Source organism: Bemisia tabaci, chromosome 2 (assembly GCF_918797505.1).
Source record: "Bemisia tabaci chromosome 2, PGI_BMITA_v3".
Lineage (NCBI taxonomy): Eukaryota > Metazoa > Arthropoda > Insecta > Hemiptera > Aleyrodidae > Bemisia > Bemisia tabaci.
In genome coordinates, this window is record NC_092794.1 from 8194148 (window position 1) to 8219346 (window position 25199).

The 25199-nt window shown below is 36.2% G+C and overlaps 2 protein-coding genes across 3 annotated transcripts in view; both read left to right on the top strand.

Annotated features, from left to right (window-relative positions):
• LOC109032869 (3'-5' RNA helicase YTHDC2) overlaps positions 1-7220 on the top strand; it is a 31432-nt gene extending 24212 nt beyond the window's left edge. For both annotated transcript variants that reach the window (XM_019045193.2, XM_019045192.2), the window contains exon 23: positions 1318-7220. In XM_019045193.2, coding sequence (XP_018900738.2) covers positions 1318-1554 — 237 coding nt within the window. In that variant the 3' untranslated portion in view covers positions 1555-7220. The remainder of the gene's footprint in view (positions 1-1317) is intronic.
• Positions 7221-9304: 2084 nt separating this feature from the next.
• Ifrd1 (Interferon-related developmental regulator 1) lies at positions 9305-25169 on the top strand. The gene is made up of 9 exons (XM_019045157.2): positions 9305-9560; positions 10617-10721; positions 12195-12360; positions 14115-14316; positions 15210-15418; positions 16548-16806; positions 17894-17989; positions 19861-19983; positions 22772-25169. Exons 1-9 carry the CDS (start codon positions 9530-9532, stop codon positions 22856-22858), a joined length of 1278 nt encoding a protein of 425 aa, XP_018900702.1. The 5' UTR covers positions 9305-9529; the 3' UTR covers positions 22859-25169.
• The last annotated feature ends 30 nt before the right edge of the window (positions 25170-25199 follow it).

The window sequence follows — 25199 nt, forward strand, 5'->3', positions numbered from 1 at the left end:
TAATGGCAAAAGTGTGGTCCACTGAAAGTTTGTTTCCTTAATCAAAGTGTTTAAGAACATACTTATAATATTTTCCAACAGTGTTTCATAAAGTAGTTTATGGTACAAACAATTATTTAAACACATCTTTTTCTGGATGGAATTAAACCTAAAACTCACTGAGGATGGAAAGGATTTGAGAAAATAAAGACTTCAGAAAATGCAATAAAATAGAAGGAATTGAGGGAAAAGGTCCCGCAAGAAAGATAGCAACATTGGACTTTATTATTCCATAAGAAATGGGTCTGTTGCACGTAAGAGATACAACCAAATAAATATATTTTGCACAGGTAAAATCGCACGAAAATCACATTTAGCACATCAAAAAAGTCTGAAATCTAATCCTTAGCGTGCAGTCTGCATAGTTTGTAACAAGCTTTTTCAAGTTTCCTACGTCTGCGAGCACTTTTTCTCAGTCAACGCCGACCCGGTTTGCACAAGTAGAGGAGTAAGAAAAACAGACCTGAGTATACAATTTCACTAACAGTAACTTTTTCTATTGTATGATTTCAATCGTTTTCAAGCGTTTTTTCCACTTTGTATCTCTTTATTTTGCAAAAACAAAAGCTTTGAAACTATTGAAATCTTACGCAGGGAGAACTTATGACAGTTTGTGAGATTGTCTGTTAAGTTATGTTAGGTCTGTCCCCGGGCAAACCTGACCTTTGGCCACCAAAAAAAACTGCCCATATACATGGTAAATTTGAAAAAGCGTGTTACAAACTACGCAGATTGCACACCAATGAGTGGATTTCAGACTTTTTTGATGTGCTCAACGTAATTTTTGAGAGAATTTACCTTTTCCAAGTATATTCAGTTGGATGTATCTCTTGCGTGCAACAGACTCACTACATAATAATTCATTGAATCCAAGGGATATATGTGTTCATCGGATTTGCGTGCTTGGAAGTGTCCGACTGTTCATAACTGAAAGAAACCAAAATACTGAATTCGTTGTTCTCTTTGGACTGTGTGGCCACCAATTAAGATGAGATAAGGTAATAATAATTTATTTGATTTTTGCACAAAGAAAGGATAGTACAATTTAAAAATGCTTGAGTGCTGCACCTTGTCACTGTGGAGATGAATGTAAGCGGCTGCGCAGCCATTTATCCCTCTCCGCTGTGCTTTTTGCATCCTCTCTGCGATATCCCCTCTCGCAGTACAACAAATATTTCTCCTCTCATAGGACAAATATATTTTGTCCACAAAGTTTATATGAATAGATGTACTGTTTTTCCCTTTATGGTGATGACATATTTTAATTTCTATTTCCAGATTCTAGATTCGAAAATAGGTGAATCACTCTGCAGCTTGTGGGAAAATCCAAATGCTGCAAGGAGCTATAGTCGGGGAAAAAACTCTGGCAATCACTATCGTAGCAATGCGGGCCGTGGTAGCAATGCTTTCAATCGGCCTAAACGTGGTTCCTATTCTGTACATGGCAATAACAATTTTGATGATCATCGCTACTCAAAGAACAGTTACAGTTACAACCAGCAATCATACTATTAGAGACAATGATGTATTCTCATTTGTTTTTCTGTAGTAGCACACGATGAAAATAAGTTTTCAATGAACATCGATATTATTGTCAGAAGAGAAATTCTTCTCATTCGTACAAGGAAAATCAATGGACTTAATAAGCAGGTAATACGGTAATTTTCCTCATTTCGATCTCTAATAATCTGTATTATTGAGGATACATATGTTATCAAGAGGGGACTGGCCTGTATTTTTCTCAGCAATTCAGCAATTAATTCTGCAATGGAATTGATGAGTGAGAAAAAGATTCCTCCCAATATAATTATTTTACAGTTCCTGTCAGGAGACATTATCCTTTACAGAGGCACTGTTACAATATATTTTTTCAATTCTATGTAACTTTTCCAAGCGCGAGGAAAAACACCCATGGAGTCGTTTCAGAAATTTTGTCTTTAGCTGAAACTACTTCTTTTCTCAGAGCCTGTCAAGCTCATATTTATACTTAGTAAAGGGTCATCACTTTTCAGTAGGATATACTTTTGTATTATAATTTTTGGCTCAACTGTATTGAATTATTTTTACTTCAAATCTCAGTCATCTAGAATTTTGCTTCTTTTCTACAGTGACCAAGGGAATCTGGTTTGAGAGAATGTAAACCTCGTATAAAACTAACACTGATCACATAATTATCATGATTATTGTACAAGCCTCAAATCTTAATTTTAGTAACTTGTACAATATTGTCAGTTGCACGAAACTTTTTTTCCATTTCGAGATTACTATAATATTACTTTTTCAAAGGATGTATGTTTGCTGATTGAGTATATTACTGACTGAAACCTCAGATTCGTTCCTCTTGAACCTTAAAAGAGCCAAAATATACGCATTTCATTTACTTTAATATACAGTTTTCAATGTTATGTCAGAATTTTAGATTATTCATGAGGACCCTGTTTTGGATTTCTTTATTTACACCAGCATAAATTAAACGTTAAGAAAATTTTTTTTATCTTTCACCACAAGATGAAGAGTTTCATATTCAGAATTTCTTGAAACAGTTATTTTAACAGCTTGTCCCAAACACACAATCATGTCAGCTAGAGACCAAAAGGCAAAGGGTACATTTTTTTTCAAATGCACTTTGAAGATTTTGTAAAGTTTGCTTGCAATTGGTGCGATCTATTTTTTCTCTTCCTCTTCTCCTTTATTGTCAGTAACTGAAGTTTAATACGAATGAAAAAGTATTCAAAGTTTAACAATTACAGAATTTTTCACTTGAGTCAGATCATCAGTTTTGTACAAGGTAAATTTTCCCCAGGGAAAGTGTAATACTCCATATTACCTATGTACCCTATTTTTGTTTTCTTTCCGAAGATGACACACTATTTTATACGTGAAAGATCTAACTAATAATTTGAAATCTTACTTACAATTATGCCTGGATGATGTAATGTGGGAATGATGCAAAAGTATACCCCAATTATTATGATCCCCCCCCCCCCTCTCTCTCTCTGTCGTGTAACTTTTTAACCTGTTATCATATAAGTTTTACTAGAAGTTCATTTCTTTTTTTTTTTCAATGCTAAAATTTTTTTGAGCTGATAACGTCCGGTTTGTGTAGTTTTTCATTGTTTACATTATTATTATTATTATTATTATTTATTTATTTTTTTTCACTGTTTCTACAATACTTATTGATTTCCCGGTTAATTTTAAGATCAACTTCACTGTTATAAGAGGATGCAAGTACGTTAGTTTTTTGCAAATTAAAATCTTGTAGACATAAGTCACAAATGAAGATGAGGAGAGTTCATTTTCTTGCTACGAAAATTTTTCAGCTTGAAAAAACTTCTTGATTTGGGAGGAAACGAGTTCTTTAGTTTTTTAATCAGAACTTTAAAATTTCATGGCTAATCGAATCAACTATACATAATTTTCTCTCAACCAAATTAGCTTTTTTTTTTTAAATGCAGGGACTACCTCTGACCTTTTTGTGTATCGGTTATGTGACTCATAGTCATCATTTTTTTGATTAGCCAAAATACGCTATGTCTCTCTTATAAGAAACATTTTATCATAAAAGAATTGATCTATTGAAAAGCAGCCTATCAAAAATCAATTTAGGTATCCAAAGGATTTTTCATCCAATCCTCGCCCTCTTTTAAGCTTCTGTACATTGATCTTCAACACTCTAATCTCCAATTTATATATATTTTTGATGTATTAGCTTCCAATGGATTGATCGATTTAACTTTTAGTACATAATAGCCTCAAGAGGGGCCTGTTACAGTTAAAATTTAGTAGTCAGTAATAATGAATGAAGAAAAGTTTACCTTTAAGTGAACAAACTTCTTAAAACCATCCAAAAGCCTCCAATAGTTAAGAATTGTGAAATTGTCTTTTTTATCCACTTACCTGGATTTTTTTCATTAGACTGTTGTCAATTTTTTTTTTTTTTTTTTTTTTTGGAGCGCCTTCTCAAGTATGTAAAGTGGAGGGAGGGTAAACAAACTACTTATGACTTCCTCAAGTATAAGACTTGGTGAAATGGCTTGTCGGAAATTATTTTCATTAATTCAGTCTCTTTAACCCAAATTCATTCCTCTAAATTTATCTCATTCGTTGGGTAGAGAAAGTATCTTCCATTTCTCAGCGAGCAAGCGAGAACTCTTCTCAACTGACTCAAGTTCTAAGTAAAACAGCGAGGATCTCACACTTATTTGACGATGGAAATTGAATTATTTTATGTGTCAATGATCCTAGTTTATTTATGAGATTTTTAAGTTAATTCCTGATTTTTAATATCAGAATAATTTTTACCTGTCATTTTTCAAGTGATGAATCAAGAAACTTTTCGGAACAAGAAATCGTTTCTTTTTATATAACAGGTGTCTTTCGATTAGCAAACGAAGCTGATAATTATCAGGTATCAATCGATTACCCAATTATTTGTGGGGAAACAGAAATTATATTAATACGTTCGAATTCCCTTGCATGTTCCTTTTACCTGTGCTTTGTTTGCAATTTTTTATAATCAATGTTGATGAGATACCCACTCATATATTCAATCATAATCAAGTCTCATTTTGTAATAAGGAACCTCTATTTTTGGCTCATCCTAGAAAGCTTCAATCCAAGGAAAATAAAGGGGGAAGTAAGTCCTTTCTACAATGAGCGAAAAATAGGGATTCTATACTACAAAATGTAGTCAAATTTTCCTGGTGAATATTTTGATTTTTTTTTTCATTGACTGAATCTATGCTGCTGTCTGAAAAAAATTTCTATCAACTATCAAGTAAAATTTTATTTAACATGCATGTGCAGCAACTATTTTAAAATTGTTTAATTTCATTCTTAAAATCTCAGAGGTGAAAAATGTCTGACAAGACGTATGAGTGACAAATGAAAAGTCTTGAAGAAGTCCAATTTGTGCTCAGTAGCATAGTGCGATTTAGAGCAGCAATTTCCACACTTCTTTGTCGTTGCACCACTCTGTGGTCCTCGAGTTGCCTTGCAAACCTGTCGAGGAATTTGAAAGTACTTTTTGAAATAATACTAGATTGGTTATCGCTTGAACTTTGTCTAACAAAAAGAAACCTCAAGAGAAATTAATACAAAGGTTTTTAGGTATGATGAATCACTTTTATAGTAAATCACCGAATTTTTCTTTTGTTTTGAACGGGAATTTTGGAATGCGAACTCGTCCAATCTTAGCCTCTGATACTTCGAAATACTCGTCTTTTCTTTGCCTTCAAAATAACCTACATATATTCATCTATCCTCTAAAATCACCCCTTTCCCTGAAAATTTCAAGTCTAAGAGGGGGATGATTTTTCGAACTCATTTAATCTTAGCTGCTGATACCTCAAAACACTCGTCACGTCCAGGCCTTCAAAATAACATATATTTACTTACCCTCTAAAACCACCTCATCCCTTTAAAAGTTCAAGTCCAAGATAGGATTGATTTTTTGACTCAGTAGTAGGCTCATGAGGTACTCCTTTTTTCACTTAATTGTTCAGTTGAAATGTACCATTTCGTCTCTACTTTGGCTGAAAAGCGTTTTTTTTTTTACTTGTTGTCAACTGGGCCTCTAGTTTACCATTCATTTATGTTTCTTTGAACTTATTTAAGAGCCTTTTAGAAGTTTAGTTTCATGCTGCAGAGAAAGCTTTTTTATTAATTTGTTATGGCAATGCGCATTCTGTTTCTTTCTCATTTTCGTAGATGTATGATTTTTATTTCCTGTATTTAACTATTGATTAGTATCTCAATGCGTTTTATGAGGAAAGAAGGAAAAAATGAGATGAAAAAAATCTTTAGTAATTCTTACTAATGATCACATAATCTCCACTTTCAGAGAAGCCTCTTTCTTCCTTTCTAACCATAAGATAATAATTGTAGTAACTTGCTTTCAGAGTAGTGATCATTCAGTTTTCCTCCATTATTAAATTTTGTATTACCTTATTACCTATAAGCTGACGGTTGAAATTTTGTATTAATCTATTGGATGAAACAAGACCAAGATGGAATGGGGTTGTGTGATCCGTCAGTAGTATGTTCGAAAGCCATGACTGAGCCTTTATGAGACCATACAATCAACCTGTTGTCGGTCCCTGAGGGGGTGGTTTCTAGCTTGTGCGTCATCCTGTTCCTTGAAGGCTCAGTCGCTGCTCTCCGTCATACTACTGTGCTAAGGAAAATGCCGTATGAACATTCTAGAGTTGCCAAATATCTCTGGATAAAACATGTATTTTTGAAAAAAGTTATGTTTATTTTCCCTTGAAATTTTCAGATATTTTAGATGAAATTGAAAACAAAATTCTCTGAAAATTTTTTTTAAAAAAATGATGCAAATTTTCCTCAGTAAAGTTTTTTATTGAATAAAATATGGCAATGCCTGAAGGCTCTTACGGCGTTCTTTCTTAGTACAGCATTATAGCACTAAGTAATTATGTAACTCAATTACTCCTCAGTCTTGTCTTGTCCAATAGACCAGTGCAAAATTTCAACCATTGGCTTGCAAATGTTATGTAGAATTTCTGCATCATTTTTAATGATCATGAAACATATTTTAAGATTATTTATTTTCAACAGGAAGTTTTTTTTTTTTTTTTTGTATCTCCTAGATGTCTTTTTGCATCCTGTAAATATTTGTCTTGTGTACCTTTGTGTAATTTATGTAATATTATGTACAGTTTGTTCGAACCATTATCCTCTTAAATATTTTCCCTTCCATTCATTTCATTTTTTACATTATTTCGGTCCGTCTTTCCTGTTTCAAATTTTTGTTATATTTTGAACAAAAATTATATAATATGTTTTTGTTGCCTAGTTGTTAAATATTCTACTTCGTTAATTTTGGTCAATACCCACTCATGTATCTTTCTCCATCTTGTATTTTGCTCTGCTCAACCTTGGATCCAGATCAGCGGCTCTCTGAAATATTCTCAATTTCCATTCAACTTTTCAAAAGAGCTACAGCTTATTTGTCACTTAGCAGAAATGATTCAATCTGCAATTTTATTTTGAAATTCTTTTATCCGTTCTGACCATCTATTATCTAAGAGGTGTATAATGTATTAATGTATTGATATGGTGCGGTGACTATGCCTTGTTTTTCCCCACGGTTATTTTATGTAGTCCCTCTTAAGCTGTTTTACTGATAACTTTAAATAAAAATAATTTTTTTACTAGTTTTTTGTTGACTTAATTGCCGTAGGTTTAACGATTTGCTGCTTTTGTCACGCATGAGTATTGACAGGTATTCAATAATTCCCAAAGGCAGTCGACTCCATCTTTTTTTCAACTGATTCGCCATTAAAAGGACCTCTTACGGGTGTTTTTTTGGACGATTGACATAACTCCAAAATTTGTCGTGTTTTAATTTTCAATTATTTAGTAAATGCATTAGCCATCATGTTTGGCTCCAACCTTGAAAGCAAGAAGTATTAAAACATTTTTATATTGTGTGCATTTGTTCAAACTTACAGTAAAAGCTTCATTCCAAAGGAATTCATTCATGAAAGCTGCAAGACTATTTTAATCACAATCCAATGGACATCTCATGTTCAAAATCACATGTTACTTATCAGATAGACAAGATGGCTATTGAACTTGAGTAGAAAATAACAGTTCAAGAATCATTTCTAAACATTTTTCTTCGCATTAGCAATGAAAGATCAATATTTTATGTCTTGACTAATTTTGGGCAGTGGCAAGAGATTTTTGCAGGATTCTAGTAGGTAGATAAGTCCAGTCGACTGTGTTTTTTTCATACCATTAAAAGGAATAATTAACTCAAAGAGCCCCCCCCCCCCCCCCCCCCCACCAATGACAAATGGGGAGACTCACCTAACTGTAAATCAGAAATCAATGTTGATCAATCATTAAAAAGTGGTAATTTATCAACTAAAAATACATTTGCCTATTTAAGTAGGTACTTGCTTCTTGATGGTTTAAAATATTTTCTTTGTAGCGAGTTTTTATTTCACATGTAGAAAAAGATTGCTATTTAGTAGAAGTTTTATACCAATAAATAGCAAAAAAGCAAAGGTTGAAAGCAAAAAATAGGCAAAGAATTGACTATTTAAGTCTTTCTTTCGGCATATTAAACGGTTTCAGTTTACATCTATGAAAATTCAAATTTTTGAAATAAATAAATGAATCTATTCTATCTAATCTATAAATCTTATCTATTAATAGCTTATTATCTAGTTTATCGTCTATTACTATCAATCTTGAAATTCTGCCACATGGGATGGGAAAGATGATAAAAAAGAAAGGATTTTAGATGATGACATTGATGATGCACCAGTAGACACTCTGTAAATGGAATTTATACCATCTTGCGAAAGTAGCCCTCAAAGCCAAAAAATTACGTGGAACCCTTTGAATCAGTTTATTTTGGACTTGAACTGTGAGGCGAAAAAATGAGCTCTCATGTTCGATTTCCTCGCTACTTATTTATACTGAAATAAGTTTTCCTCGAAATGAATAAATCTAAACTACTTCGTCTTCAAAATTGGCAGTAAAATTTTTGTGTCACAGTATAAGGAAGAAAAAGAGACGGGGAGTAGTAAAAACTTCATCACTATGGTAGGCTTCATTGAAAGGTGCATCAGGCGGCCTGATGAGCATATGCTATCTGCACACACATGCCTTGACAGGTAATTTTCAGGAATTTTCTAGATTTAAACCCTGGATAGAAATTTAATCACAGACATCCCTCTCCTGCCAATGTTTTAGTAATGCCATTAAGATATTGCGAATTACATGCATAAATAATCAATGAATTGCATAAATCCATCACGAGGCTCATTTTCTGCTGCCAGGACATCATTCCCCTCCCCCTCCCACCATCTTCACATAATAACTGTTATAATGGATCATTCACTTGGTTTTCGCGCCAGTTTCTTACTCACATGGGTCACATGAGTTTGACCAATCAGCGATCGATCCTAAATCCCCCTCCCCTCTTCAGATTCGAAAGTCGAAATCGCGCCAGTGCGGTTCGACCAGATGCTTCGCCCCCTTGAGCCTTGGCAATTTACATGCTGTAGGGATTTGCGATTAAAATGTTAGCTTAGCGTAAATTTTCGCGAGAAACGCAGCGGTACCACTAATATTTTCCGACGCGAATGCCCAAGCTCAATAAAAAAGTCCCGATTACTGCCTGGCGCTACCAACGTAGACAATGAGAGTAAATCGATATATCTCGCTTTCAGTCGATATCGAATTTCCCTTCCCATCCCCTCTCCCCACCGATGGCATGTAATCGTGTCCGTATTCACCCCGCTCCGATTTTCGCACAATCCGCGTTTCTTTCTCACTGCCTAGGTGGAGAAGACGAGTATTTTTCTTTTCTGAAAATGTGTTTCATTGTTTCACTCAATTTTGTCACAAAATACTGCTCCGACTTCCTTATCTTTGTTGATGAAAATACGCGAGTGCATCTTTTAGCCTCTTGATTTTTATTTCCTCGTAAAGTGATAGGTGATCAACTATGCCCAAGGGAAAACGAAAAACCAAGTCTGGTAAGAGAATTATTCATCTAGAATTTGCGTCAGTTTTTCATTCAAGGTCACATATTATGAAGAAAAGAAATTCAGGGGCCAGCTTGGAGCTCAATTTCAACTGTGTTTCAGTTTTCATGTTCCAGATCAGACTTTTGACTGTTACAGCAGTTACAGTATATGACTCAACAACCATGCTCTTCCTGATTGAAAATCACCCTTAGGTGCTCTATCATGACATCAGAACTTTACTCCTTTAATTTTTGCCAAAATTGTAACCAAGCTGCCACGAATTTGTAACTTTTTACCATTAGGATCAGAATCACTTGTCTCTCATCCACTGAGATTGTCCATGTTGTCATTTTCCGGGAACTCCATTCACTTAACCTATGCTCCCATCTGCTCTCTGCTGATACCTGCACCTTATTTCAATATTATTATCACAAGTTTTGGCAGCAACCATTGTTTTGTATGTCTCACCATACTTTGATGAAGTAGGGTACCTGTTGGCTATGATAGATTTTAAATGGCTTTATTCACCCAATGACATATGATAACCCTACCGGAATTTTCCAGATTGTCACTTACTCAGTAAGTAACAGAAATTGGTTTTGAATCCATGCAATGCCACTAACTTCTTAGAAAATTTTATTATGTATCATAGAGGACTAAAGGAGGTGCTTGCACTTTGGGCATCTTGAATTTTGTCGATGACATAGGTTGGTACCTATGGGCGGTTTTTATCTTCGATTTTCTTTGAAACGTGTCATTTAGGAAGAAAGTCATTCTACATTACATGCTTGAAACCATATTTTACGTTGAAACAAGCAAGAAAAACTAACGCAATGGTCTGTCTTTCATACCTTAAATTTTGGATTTTGCTGAAATACCGTCGCCACATTACACTGACCTATGTCACACGGTAGCCAAATCCTCAAGATGCGACCATTTTCTTTTCATGTCTATTTTTAAAAGTATGGGGCAGTGCAGATGCAGATATAATTCTGAATACCTCAGATTGTCCATTAAGTCATTACTTCTCCCTGTATTATCCTAACATCTCTGTTTTGTCCTCAGGTCCGAAATCTCGATTTGAAAGTGGAGCCACCTCAGATGAAGATTCCCTGAACGATAATGCGAGTGTGATTAGCAATATATCTGAGAACGCAGTAAACGATGAAGGTATGACTCTTGTTTGCCTACCCAAACTATTTTCCTCTACAGTTCCTCCCAAAATCAGAAATTTAGAACCCTTGAGTCACTGTCAAAAATTATTTGCCATCTAAGAAGAATTGACCAGTGCACTAAATCAGGATTGAAGTACTGCTTTACATGTTACCTTTTTAAAATTTAATACAAAACGTACCAAATGTGCTTAGTAAGTATAAGACATGAACATAGGAAGTTCCAATTTCTGTCAAATCTTTTAATGAGGAAACATGTCGGAGATGCTTTAATTCCTATCCTGTTCTGTGCCCTGTTATCCCATTTTCATGTACAAATCTGTATTATTGGCTTCAGTTCAGCTGCTAGATTTGATCCAATCAGGGAGAAACCAAATCCCAATCTTCATGAGTAGCCCAAAATATTCATTCAAAATTGTAACCCAGTTAACAATTTTAATGTTAACAACAATGTATAATTCATTATCTCCCTTATACCGCTCAACATAGAATAGGATATGTAATTCTATGTGGATGGGCATCTATGTATTAAGTACAGTTTCCAGAAAGTTCCCATGTAAACATTGCAGCGACAATTTAACAGGAACGTTTCAGTGTCCACATTGCAGAAACCTCGCACAAACGACTACATTGCACGAATGTGTAACGCAAGCGTTGCTGTAACATTAGAACCCATTTTATGTGCATAACAAAGTGAGGCATTTATGTACTTTTCACAATTTCTGCATCTCTTTCCCTCCTAACATGTTTACGATTCAAAAATTTCGTCAACTATCTAGTTGATTGCAATAAATGATGATTTATTAAAAAATTCAATCACTCTCTTCATGGGTACGACCTTCATTTAGGTATACATACTAGAGAAGAAATAAGCTTTTTCAGTGTAAGAGAAGAATATGAGCTATAAGTTAAAATTCTAGACATTGACCTGAGACATACAATTACAAACAAACTAGTGTAAATCAGATCATCAACAAACCTTTCATTGATGTAAAACTCTGAGGAAAGCATCACTTGAAGCAGACTATTAAACTGCGAAAATCCTTGGTACGCTGAGATCAAGATAATATTGATAGACACACTCAAACAGTTGCAACCTCTTCAGCAAAAACTCCGCCGTTCTTGAGGCCAACCGCTCATGGGCTGCGCATGTGCAGTAGACTTCTTGTGCAACCTGGGCTGCAAATTGTGGCACCATGTGCGGGTGCTCCTGGCCTTTGTGGCCTATTGCAACGTGTTTTCAACTAGGTACATAGAGTTCCATGTCCCTGCAATGTAGCCAACAGATTGTCTTTGCAACATAGGTGTGAAAACGTGTAATTCAGTGTAGAAATTGAAATATTTCTGTAACATTTCATGGGCAACATGGATATTTACTTGCTTAAAATGTCCCATGTTATCTGGGAACTTTCATTGTATTTTCATTGTATCATTTTATTATTATTTCATCAAATTATCATTTTTCTTCCAGGAGGAAGTGATGGCATCGATGAAAGTACAGATGACCTCTTTGAAGAAAAACTGATCGAAGCTATTGATGGCATTTCACAAAAATCGTCTCAAGGACGAGCTCAGTGTCTTGATTCTGTATCTGTGGCCTTCAGCAAAAGATATCTTCCTGATTTTGCAGTAGACAGGTCTGCTGTTTATTAATCACATTTTATGTTATTTGGTGGTATTTTCATCAGTTTTGTATTTTTACGAGTATGGTTTGGTGCAAAATTTGAAGAAGGCCCTCTTTGCATAACCTTACTTGCTAGCTCTTATTCACATGACTGTACTCATTGATTCAACTTTGAATTTTTCATAGGATTTTGGGTTTGAAAATATTTTTGGCCATATTTAACAAAAAACTGACCTTTTTAGAGATGGGCAGCCTCCCTGCTAAGTGTTTAAGCAGGAACTAGGAGGAAGAATTTGTAGTTTATGGTACAGGTACATAACTAGAAAAGAAAAAAAAGGAAAATAATTTGCTTCAGTTCAAGATCATCCTTTTCTCTAAACCTGATACTCTCGAAGGTAAGAGCAGTAGGTTTTACTCCCATTCCTCAGATTGAAGAAATCAAAATGTGATATTACGTACTTAGCCAGACATCTCTCAACTCCCTTCCGCTGTGTCTCAAGAAATCTTCTGAATCTAATCCCTTCAATTTATTTCTACACCAGTTGACAAAATTCTGTATGGAAAAAGCTTTTTATGACATAGATAAACTTATAGCTGCCCTGTGTTGACAGCTTTCTTTTCAATAGTAGTGAAATGGTGTGGTTCAGGAAATGTCCGACTTTGACATCAGAATGCAAAAAATATTACGATGTTTTAAAATTGGCAGGCTTTCAAATGGCGGGCATATCGATATCTTCGAGAAGTTGAACCTACCACCCACCTCCGTGGGGGGCAAGGGGGTCATAACCCTTCACCAAAAATGTGCCCTCTTTAATTCAAGGAAGTTTCGTCCTAACCGTAAGTCAATATCTGCCACCGTTCTCGAGGTATCAAGAAGTACCCACACCTTGTGCACACCCTGTATAGAAAAAGACACCCCCCCCCCCCAAAAAAAAAAACAAAGTGAGGGTTTGTGAAATATGTAGAAAAGTCCACCACATGTAGCTGAATTAACCACCGCAAAACGCACTTCGATATCTATATCAGAAAACAATTTATAGTCGGAATTGAACATTAAAATACCTGCAGAATTGAGTGCAAATCAAGGACTTTGACCCCTTATATCTCGAAAACCCTGTATCACTCCGGGAGCCCCGGAGTGTCTTGGGACCAAGTGCATTCGAAGTTCCGCCCGAAATGACCTGATAATCATCACCCATGACGGCACAGGTTTTCTCACGCCAAAACTGTGAAAAAATGGGCCCAAAACCAAAAAAAAGCCCAATTTTCAGGGTATGAAGTTTCGAAGCAATTCAAGACCCTGCTCAACCGATTCCCGGCCCAGAAATACGTAGATTTCATCATGCATATATCATTTTACATAAGCACAACCCATTGGAATTGATTCGTCGATCGTCTTTGAAGGTCATTCTAGCGCCAAAAACACAAAAATCGATTTTATTTTCAAAGAGCTTGACAGAATATTTCCATTTTAGGCTTAAATGACTGTGTACGCATCTCACTTCAAGATCCCGAAGGAATATTGAGTGGGCAACACAGTTTCATTTATCTCCCTCTGAGACGAACCGTGAGGGGGGCAAAGAGTCATGTCAATGTTCAGGTTCTGTTATGTAAATATATGTATGTATTACAATCTGAAAATGAAATAAAAATGAGAAAGCAATGTGAATTTGATGCAAAATCTAAGCTGTAAGCTGTAATCTAAGCTAAGTTTTAGAGTTTCCTGTTTACCATCAGAAAAACTTATACCCTATTATTTTTCTACAGACGATACACAATAACAGATGGAATTGAGCGGTGTCTGAAAAAAGGACGTGGAACTGAACAAGCTGCTGCTGCACATCTAGCTATGTTACTGTGCATCCAAATGGGAGCAGGCGACTTGTCGGATCTTTTGTCCAGAGATTTAATTCCTGTTCTCTCATTTGTAGCCAATGACCACTCGGTCTCAGCACATGCTCGAGCAAAGGTAATTTACTCCGGTTAATTTTCTGTTTTGTTATCAAATATAACCTGTTCTTTTACAGGCTACCATCAGCTGTCCTGCAGGTGGGTCTATCATAGGTTTGGGACTATCTTGAAGACCTAAAAAGGACATTTTAAAGTGGTTCAATTCATTAAAAATAATGATCTACGAAATGTTTCAAACGAATCAGAGCATTTTCCGATTTCATGCCACAGGCTCAAAGTTTGCCGCTAAAATTATATTGGTTTATGTGGAGAGAGAACAAGCCTTTCAGCTCAATAGCATTACTAAGAAATGAAATGTTCCCATGCAGTGAAATCTCCACTCTTTTTCTCCAAAACTTATATAGAGGGTAGAAACCCAAAAAATCTCACCTTGCATTAGAAGGTCCCCTCGCGCCTCACCTCTCTCCCAAATACTTAGTGCTCTCTTTCCAAATCTCCCCCTTTTTTTTCTTCCCTTCATCATCTTTTTTAGGCTCTTGTAATCATCTAGTATCATCGGAATGGTGGTTTTCAGGTAGTGGTATAGCCCTGGAAACAAAATCTCCTATAGAGTAGAAAGAAAAGGCTCCCAAGCTATCGACCGAATGCTTTTTGAAGTAAATTGCAACTCTTAATTTTAAGTTCTATTGGCAGCCAACTTGCGCAGTGTACTGTACCAATAGTTGCAAATGTATTCAATGAATATCATTCCTGACAATTATATTCTTTCCACCCGATCAGTTTCTTTTTAATTGATTTTTAGATTGCAGTCACCTTTTACTGTCACATTGTAAAGGTGATACATCTAATACCAAAAACAATTTTGTTAGCAATTTGCGGTTTTTTTATTGTCTTTTGCTTCTAAAGTTTGGTGTCATTAGTTGCCATTCTAAAGATATTATATTGTTGCAGTGTTGCAATGCTCTTGGTGTGCTGACATTCATCTGCAATACTGATGATTTTGCGGTAACTATGCGAAACTTACAAACCATCTTCAGCGCCTCATATCGCAAAGGAGATGGCACGGTACCCATCATCTCCCAGGATCTTGCAGTTCTCCACTCGACTGCCCTCTCTGCCTGGACGCTGCTTGCTACTGTCGTCCCCATTACTTCCCTCCCGTAAGATATACTGTGATTTACGCTGCCCTTCATGGTGACCAAACAACCCACACCCATTTATTTAATTGGAGGTCCTTTGTGTTGGAATAAAAAGATAACATGGGAAATTTTCCTGGAAAACTCCGAATTGTATGGTATCCTCAGCAGTTGATAAAAGAGCAGTCACAATTTTACAAGTTTTTACCGATAATTCTCTTTTAACAGAATCAACCCATTGAATCCTAAGTAAGACTTTTCATCATGACTGCAGGGCAACTTATCAAAACCAAGGTTGCCACGGTCAGGGAAAACTGATGAATGTCAGGAGAAATGACCAAAGTTTTAGGTAGACATTTTTAAGTCACCTTTATTCACTTTCTAGAACAAGGTTGACTTCATAAACAACAGATTTTGCATGAAAACTATTTCAAACTGTGCCTTTTTAACCATCCGGCATATCTTCAATTGTTAGGGAATTTTAGCAAATTGTGACTGAGGAATTTCATTTTCTAAATTTTGTGGCAACCCTAAACAACTATGCCAAGCTGGGAACAATCTCTCCGTCAACAAACAGCTCTACTTGTTTATCCCTCCAAAGCAATTATGTACCCTATAGAGAAGAAAATTTTAAAAAGAAGTTAAAGAGGAAGAATTCTGTTCCACAGGCCTAGTGGGTATCAGTTTCCTGACGGCCTGTACGCCACAATTTTAAAGCTGAAGCTAATGAGATAAATCTGCATTGGGCATTGGGGCTGTGTAAAGAGCCTTGCTGTTTTGAGAATGATTTAGACTTTGTTTAAGTTGTATGGGGGCTAAGTTTAGGGTGATTCTCAAACCTTTTTTCTCTTCCTTTTTGCTCAAGACCTGTGGCAAATGAAAAACTTGAAAGTTAGAAAAGAGTGTAGACACTGGTCTTCGGCATATACCAAAATTTATTAACCTAATTTTGCTCTAAATCTTATTGTTGTGTGACAAAATCTTAGCCCCAAATGAGTCAAAAGTCTTATTACTTTCTAACAAATCAGACAGCATCAAATCACAATGGTGACAAACTGTGATATCTGTAATTACAGGATGAAAACAGATGGGGGATTATAGTGTCATGATGTATTTTCTGGTGTTAATCATTTCCGCATAATATTTGTTTCAGATCCCTAAGTGACTTAGGTGATCTTCTCGACTCAGCACATTTAGAAGTACGAATGGCAGCTGGTGAAGCAATAGCTGTTTTAATTGAACAGTCACGTCAATATAATTCAGACGAAGATGATGATAATGATGACTGGGAGCCCTCGGAAGAACTCATTCAGAAGCTACATCAATTGTCTACAGACTCTCACAAATACCGTGCTAAGAAAGATCGCAAAATGCAGAGATCCAGCTTCAGGGATATCCTCCGATATGTTGAAGTATGTGCTCTTTATAACAAACTTGATCTGTAAATAGAGATGATATTTTCTGAGTATAAGTGAAAAATTTTACTCAAGTTAAGGCCGGTTCTATCACCTCTGATCAAATCTGCTTGCTATGTAACCAGAGGTTAAGCGTTTATTCTCTGGTCAAAAGAAAACTTGTTCTATCACCCCTTGTTAGTCACATTTATCTTCTGGTTAAAATTTTACTGTTGTTTTAAAAAATATACCAAGTAACAAAGTGCCGCCAATTATGAATGCAATACCTCTGAAACTTCAGTTTATTTCGTGCCAAACTCAGTTGCAAACCAGCTCATTGTCAGCGGGATGTTGCGATATGTTATAAACAAGTATTGAGTGGAACGTAAGAAATACAAAGTACTGATGGAGGAACTTTTGCAGTGGACTGCTACATTAATTAATCAGAGACCAGGATTTAAATTTAACCTGCGATACAACATTTGACAGGAGGTTAAAGTACCCGTTAAATATTTTCCAAATTTTCCCTCCATCAAGCTAAATTTGACCAGAAGTTGCTGGTTAGAAGAGATGATAAAATACTACTTTCGTGTTTAACCTCTTGTCAAATGTAATCAGTAGTTTGACCAGAGGTGATAAGACCTTAAGAAAAACCACCAATATTGATTGCAGCGTTTTTAAGGTTCCAGTAATATTTTCTTCTTTTAAGAGAATAGTTTTCAAAAAAATTGCTTTTTCACTTCAATTTTATTTTAATCGACCCTGAACATCTTTAAGTGGACTGTGTTCGACAGAAAGGAACCAAGCCACATCAGCCATTGCCAAATTTAACTGGGCAATTTAATTTTTTACGAGAGAACGTTTGTGCGAATTCCCTTGAAAATCGTAAGGAATTAGCTTCGTACTATGGAGAAAATTCACTGTTTGCATGAAAATCCACACAACCGTGTTCATGTAAAAAATTAAACCATCCAATTGAATTTAGCAATACCTGATGTGGCTTGGTTCTTTTCTGTTAAATGCAGTCCAACTGCACACCTCTATCAAGAAGTTTATTCTTTGTAATGTTTTTTTACTATTATTTTTTATGATTTTACTTTTTCAGGATGATGCCTCACCAAATGTTCAGATCAGATTCGGACAAGAAACACTGTCACTAGACACGTGGTGCCGCAAAAAACAATATGATGTTTTTTGTCAGGTATGCCCCACTGAAGTCTCGTTTGATTTCAGACACAATGATTTCTTTGATCTGTCATAGGTAGAGTTGGGCCGGGTATCCGGCGTTTATCCGGCCGTATACGATTTTCGCGGGTATCAGCTGTGAAAATTATGATAAATTTTTGGTGATATTTTGGCGCTTTTTGACTAGTCATGGTATTTGTCCAACTTTTCGGAACTTGTTATCACCAGAATTAAGTACATTTTCCGTGAACTAATACGATTGCAACGTGAACCTTAATTTCTTAGGGCCGAGTGTTTCATTTTCAAAAACGAAAAATGCAGTAGAACAGAGAAAAAAACAATGCCACTAACAGATTCATGAGTTCTCCTGTTGATCACATTTTTAGTCTGAGCGTAGCTCCGCAAGTATCGTAATGTTGCAGTGCGCAGTTTGTTACTGCTATATCGAAATAAAGGCCAATTAAGTTCGTGATTGGTTTAAACATTCATTTCTCTTGTTTATTTGGAGATTCTTACCAATAGAGATTAACCGAGCAACTTTCCGGCACAAGACAGGCTTTGAAATGCTGTGACTTTTGATTGACAAGCGGCGACAGTGCTTTCGAAATTGTGAGGTTGGCAGCTCCGTTTTCCACTTAGGTCTTGTTTACTTATACTTCTTATAATATCTTTCTTTCTACGCATCTGAATCAGATCCGTCTGGCCCATCACATCATGAATCCAATGAAAGCTAATGCTGCTCATCTGCTGGGTCATATTTTATTAGTATTCGTTATAGCAGGCCGACTTATCACATGTCTTTGAAAATGAGGAAGTTGCCATCACGAAGGCACTTACATTGTCGATGATAGTCTCGATGGTCTAATACACAGTGTGGCTCATGTCCCAAGCGCGAAATTCTGAAATTATTTCTATGCAAAGAAGCACTATCTGGTTCCGGCCGGATACCTCAGCAAATTATCTGGTATCTGGCTCCGGCCAATACAAAAACTCAATATTCATATCCGGTGACTTGAAAAATCCATTTCCGCCCAACTCTAGTCATAGGATAACGTAATTCAAATTTTTTCATTTGTTGAATCAATACCTATCTCTTCGTGTACTCAACTACACAGGGTGTCCCAAAACAATTGAGACCAAGTCTGTAATTCGGGAACTATGATAGATATCAAAATGCGATTTGTTGGAGGTTGTAGTTCATACTACTAGCTATCAAACCTTAAAATTTGAGCTTATTCGGTTAAAAACTAACGGAGTTCCAGCAATTTTTCAAGGACGAGTTGCAAATAACCCTACAGGATTTTTAAGTAATTTTTCAATCCGCAAACTGTTCCAGCGAAAGCAATGTGGGAACAACGTTTACTGTCTTCTTCAATCATGAAGGTGTCATTCATCATGAAAATGCTCCCCAAGGCCCATTAAGCGACGTAAAGTTTCTCGGTAACAGAGCCTTCAGTAGCGTATTCATGATGAACGACACCTTCATGATCAAAGAAGACAATCAACATTGTTTTCACATTGCTTCAACTCTTCCAAGCTTTCTTTGAGTGAGGTGTCCTGGGTGCGATCCAAACTGACGATTGCACCTTTGTCTCAGCGTCATACCCGTAGACCCTAGACTCGTCTCCTGTGACGAACCTTCTTCTCAACTTCTTTTTTAAGAAAAACGAAATCTGATGATCGCACCAGAATCACACCCACCAATCAGCATCTTACAAATGACTGATTGAATGTGCAATAATCTGACTATGCACCTGCACTCAGTAGAGACCGTGCAAAGATAATCCCAAGCCCCAATCTCTTATCAACCGTTGATAGCGAGATAATCAACAAGGTCGGATACTTTCCGAACAGACCTCGTATCAATGATTTTTGTTTTGTTTTTAGGTCCTTGGATCAGGAATGAATTTACACCTCAAAGAAAACGATCTCTTGCGAGAAATATTGGATTTGGGAGAAAAGATAACTGACTTAAATGTAGCTGTCTCTAAGCAGTCTAAATTGGAACGTGTAAGTTTTCATTAATTTAAAATGCATGTCATCTGTGAAGTTATCATTTATCCATGCAGTTGCAAGATAAAATATTTCACTCATGAGGTAAATAAGGCAACAAGCGTTTTAATAAGCCGATTGGTTGATGGTAGACTAGAGTTAGCCCCTCACCATCTCCATGGATTGATGCAAAATTTCCCTCAATATTGCTGGAGTCGATCGCACACGCACTATGCAAGTACAAAAACCACCTCCATAGTTGCATTGTAGACTAAAGTATGAACTTTCCACTTTGAAGAACATTTGTCAGGACAAAATTTTCAAAACGATTTTTGTCAATATTGATCAGAAAGTGAGAATCCGGAAAATGGGTGAGAATATCAATGCAGATTCTATCTTTTTGTGCATTGTTGAAAGGTAGTAAATAGGCTAATTACTGCACATAGAGCACAGGTTCTAATTGGAGTCCCTTTATACTGAGAGTCAAGACAGCTCCCCTCATGGAGTCACGAACGGGAATAAAGATCACATAAATTGGCAGTTTTTAGTAATCCTTGATCGGCTCATTCTCAAATTTCTTTCTCTGTTTCTTCTCTCATTCCATTTGTTCCATGTCGAACCCGTCATTCTAAATTATAATCTTTGTAATCGATGAAAATGTAATCTTTATTCCTGTTTGTAACACTGTGGAGGCCTGAAATACGGGAACCAATCGGAAATGGATTCACATTGTCTTGACTCGCAGTATAAAGGGACTCTAGTTCTAATGTCATCGTGCAGAGTTGAATCAAGGCTTAAGAGGAGCATGTGTAAGAATACACGAAAGGCAGTGAAGTCGGCATGCCCCGTCAAAAGAGAAAAGGGACGAAGAGGAGTTGCAAAGACTGACCATGAAAAGAGGACAGAGGGTTAGCGGCAGAGTGGATGGATGAGCGAGATAGAGAACTAGTCTACATCAAGACCAATCCACACAGGTCAATCATTGCGCAGCTTTTTTGAAATCCACTCCCCCGCCTGGCCATAACTCGCAGCACTCGATGCTACGTCACAATGGGTGCTCCCATAAGAAATACATTGCAGGCACTCAATACTACGTCACTGCGCAGTAGAGTACCAAAACTCGTCTCCGGGAATGACTGACCTGTGTGGATTGGTCTTGGTCTACTATTACAGTGTTTAGTGTCATTTTAAGCGGCCAGGTAGGGAGGTGGATTCCAAGAAAATGTTTTGTGACTGATCTCGTGCCCAAGGAGCAGTAATTGTATATAGTGCACATCTCCATTCTGAGAGCTGAATTTTTTTAAAAGGTGCTTACAATATACAGGGGTGATCCAAAAGTCCCTTCCACCCCCCTAACTTTTTACCTAATTGAGTAAAGATTTGCAAACTTGAAGGAATATTTCCTAGGTCAAAAGGAGCTTAGTTATTTGGCCCACCCTAAAATTTTCATGGGGGCCCCCACATATGGGGGCAACGCCCCCAACTTTGTAATTTTCAATGGGAAGACCCCCTTTGTGATAGCTCTGTTCGAAAGAGCATAAAAAAGAAACTTTTCGCGCAAACCCTAAGTCACACAATATCTCAAACCGTTTCAAAAAGGCGGCCGCTTAATAGTTCAAAATGGCGAAAAAATGCACACCGTTTTATTTGTCGAGGGAGTTGCGCGAAAATCGTATGGTAGGTATGTTGCGACACAGAAAATCGAATTTGACGTTAGATTTCAAAAACCGAAATTTTCCAAAATGGCCGCCGTTACAGTTCAGAAATACAAAAAATTGATTTTTTATAGAAATCTAAGTCAAATTTGTTTAGTCTATGCCAAAATACTCTCAAATTCCAGTTTTAGGGCAAATCCAGCAGAAAAAAACCGAGTGACATTTTCGCCATTTTAAACTTAACCGGCGGCCATTTTGGAAATTTCGGTTTTTTTGAAATCTAACAGTCAAATTCGTTTTCTCGTGTCAAAATACACCTACATACCGAGTTTCGCGCAAATCCACTCGACAAATAACCGTGTGAATTTTTGTCCTGTTTGATACTTTAACCGGCCGCATTTTGAAAACGGGTTTGAAATTTGACTTCGGGTGTGCGCGAAAAGTTTCTTTTTTATGCTCTTTCAACGACTACCACAAAAGGGTCTTCCCATTTGAAAATTAAAAGTTTGGAGCCTTGCCCCCCAAGGGGGCTGCCCTGAAATTGTAGGGGGCCAAAAAGTACTCCCCGCTAGGTCGACCTGGAATACCCCCTTGTTCAAAGGATTACCTCAATTAGTAAAAAGTTAGAGGGTGCGACTTTTCGTGATCACCCTGCTATGATTAATTATGGTATAACTAAGAATTGGTGCGTACCTAGCACCACCTCCCAGCTGTGTCCATTCATACTTTTTGATTGGTCTTTCGGTATTTGCTAGTAGAAGTCTAATCTCTTTAACAGTGTAACGAAAACAAACTGCCAAAAGCCTGGGGTGAAGAACAAAAAAAAAACAAGTCACACGCTTGCAGTTTTCTGTTTTTCCCTGGAAATTTTAGGGGCCACCTTTCCTGGTAAGCCCAATTTTCTGGAGCCAAATTAACTATTTGCATACGCATCATGAGCTACCACTGCTTTGCAATTGTGAGTTCAAAAAAATTAGCGAGTGCATCAACTTTTTTAAGGCACCATGATGGCCCAACTCCCCAATTTCCACGCGCATTTGGTGCATAGTGTCCCGAGAAGGCAGAACACTACAGGCTTGGCAGGAAAGAAGTCTAAGTTCAACAAGTCTCTCTCTCTCTCTCACTTGTATTTATTTTTAACCTTTTTCCAGCACTTAATCAATGCTGCAGCATTCAAAGCAAGGAGTATCATCCGGGCCAAAAACAGAGACAAAAGATCAGCTGCCTTGTCCTCATGAATTTTAGCTCTTCATCCGTTCGTTTCAAAGAGAATTCTTCCCCCTCTCTAATCTGTATAGATGTGAGTACCCACTCAACTCTATCTCTATATCTAGCAGAGGGTTTATAAAATTATTGATTTATCCTAATTTATAATTGATGTAGTCATTTTTTTATTTATTTATATAACTAAATTAAATCATTTTTTCTTTAAACTTCTGTGTAGAATTGCAAATTTTGAACTCTTCTTCAGTTTTTATGCTGTTCGGTCAAATCATTCGTTACCAAGACGAAAAAGAAAAACTATGGGCATTCTAACTTGAATCCCTGCCAGAACCCATTTGCGTAAGATTGAACCTGGCAATTTTGCATGGAACATCTTCAAAGGGATTGAACGAATAAGACAAGTCCCTGTTGAACGGCTTATTTAAAGAGGGGCGTATTTGCACCTTTCTTCAAGATAAAGACAAGGTTTCATGGTATCTCATGAATGATTTAGTTTGTTTATTTGATGAGATAGTGCATATTTTTCCAGTATCTCACCTGAGTCATAGACAGGAATTCAAAATTTCTGACCTATTTGGTTCTGAAAGCTTTTGTGATAAAAAATATTTACAGCAAGAGTTCTTCAGATTTGTTGAAATTGGTCACAGTGGCAATTTTTTCACCATTTATGATGAGTCTCACCTTTTGAGATTGATTTGTCAAATCAAAAATCATTGTAAGAAAACTGATGGAGAAAAAATCATGATTGTAAGGTTTTTCCTTGTGAGTGACTGTGTGCGCGAGTGATGTGTTTGCATGCTTTTACCTGGATTGTCCGTTGAATCATACAAGTTTTAAAAAAGTTAGACTGTGAATGTTAAAGAGAACCCTTAAGGGTCATTTGGAAAGTAACTCTCCTGATATTTTTCTCAAAAGCAACTAGTTATGAACAAATTCTGACTTTACCTCTAAACAAATTGTTATCCCATTTAGCTTTTCCACCCGGGCTCTGGTTTTAGCTTTTTACCAATTGTTCGCTCAGAAAGAAACTGATAGATGCTTGTTAAGATCCTCCCCTGGATAGAATACACAAAGTACTAATATCCATAGTCCAAAGGTTCCCAAAAAAATTTTCAGACATGCATACACAAATGCAGAATAACAGACTGATAAGTTTGAAATTCCAAGTATTGTTGGTCATAACAGTTTCAAACAGTTCTATAAAATTTTTTTATCTTCGGTATTCTGAGCTCCCTTCCTCCCCTATAAACAAAAAACAAGAAACAAGAAATCAGTAGAAATGCTACTTTCCTTATGGTGCTAAGGGTTCCTTCGAGTCCTTGTTGTGATAACTATTATTACAGCTGACTCCTAAAATCACTCTTTGCAAAATAAAATAATCACTTTAGCGCAAGTTGCATTTCTAAATTTTGTACAACACTTTCATGAGATTATTTTTAAGTTTTTACCAGTTAGTTCAAATATGAGTATTTGACTCAATCTCTTTATATCAAGTTCATAAATATGTTTCTCCAAAGTTGTTTCAAACTACACTTTCTCAGATGAAAGTTACCTATTTTCTGAATTTATGGCAAGATATTTTAGGAATCAGCTGTGGCATAATTTTTTTTTTTTTTTTTTTTTACTTTGATGATCAATTTTCTTAGTTATACAACAATTGCTGTATAGGAAACATTTGTGATCAAAAATATTTTGCACACAAAAAAGTGAAATCGTTGAACTTTCATTATTAACTTCAAGTTAAAGTTCCCTCAAAACTGAAAGTGTTTTTTGCCCCTGTATTTTTCCATCTCAGATAATCAAAATACAGCCAAGATGAAATCTCCCTGTAAATGAATTTTAAGCATGAGTTCTAAACCATTGGTAAGTAAATGTAGGATAAGCCACACATTTAAATAAGAAGATGCAGAATGTTTTCTTTCGAATTCAGGGCGTTAGCTTGTCTATTATAGGGCTCACTCAGTACTTTTACAGTTTAGACAGTTGCGTAATTGAAGAATGCCAAACATTTACTTCAGACTATCCTAAGTCCTATTCATCAGTTTTGCACTGTAATGTTTTTTTTTCTTTCTTTTTTTTATTTATTTTTATTTTTTTTAAAAAAATGAAAAGACTGTATTTCTGTAATGTACTTGAGGATCATACACAATCAGCAAATAATTATCTGATGTGTGAGGGTTCTCATTCAGTTTAAAAGTTAGTAATCATGTAAATACCTTCAATTTACAAGTGAGTTGTTATTGTTACTGTTGTTGACTTGTACTATGGCCAGTTGCTGGAATGCATTAAGAATGTGAAATAAATACCTAATAATTAATAAAAAAATTCAATTCTTTTAACTTCCTACCTACAATT

Bases quoted from the DNA above. Each gene is read 5' to 3' on its own strand.
- Ifrd1 (XM_019045157.2), top strand. From the start codon at position 9,530: ATGCCCAAGGGAAAACGAAAAACCAAGTCTG. The intron at 9,561-10,616 runs GTAAGAGAATTA...TTTTGTCCTCAG, and splicing joins AAAACGAAAAACCAAGTCTG to GTCCGAAATCTCGATTTGAA. The intron at 10,722-12,194 runs GTATGACTCTTG...TTTTTCTTCCAG, and splicing joins GAACGCAGTAAACGATGAAG to GAGGAAGTGATGGCATCGAT.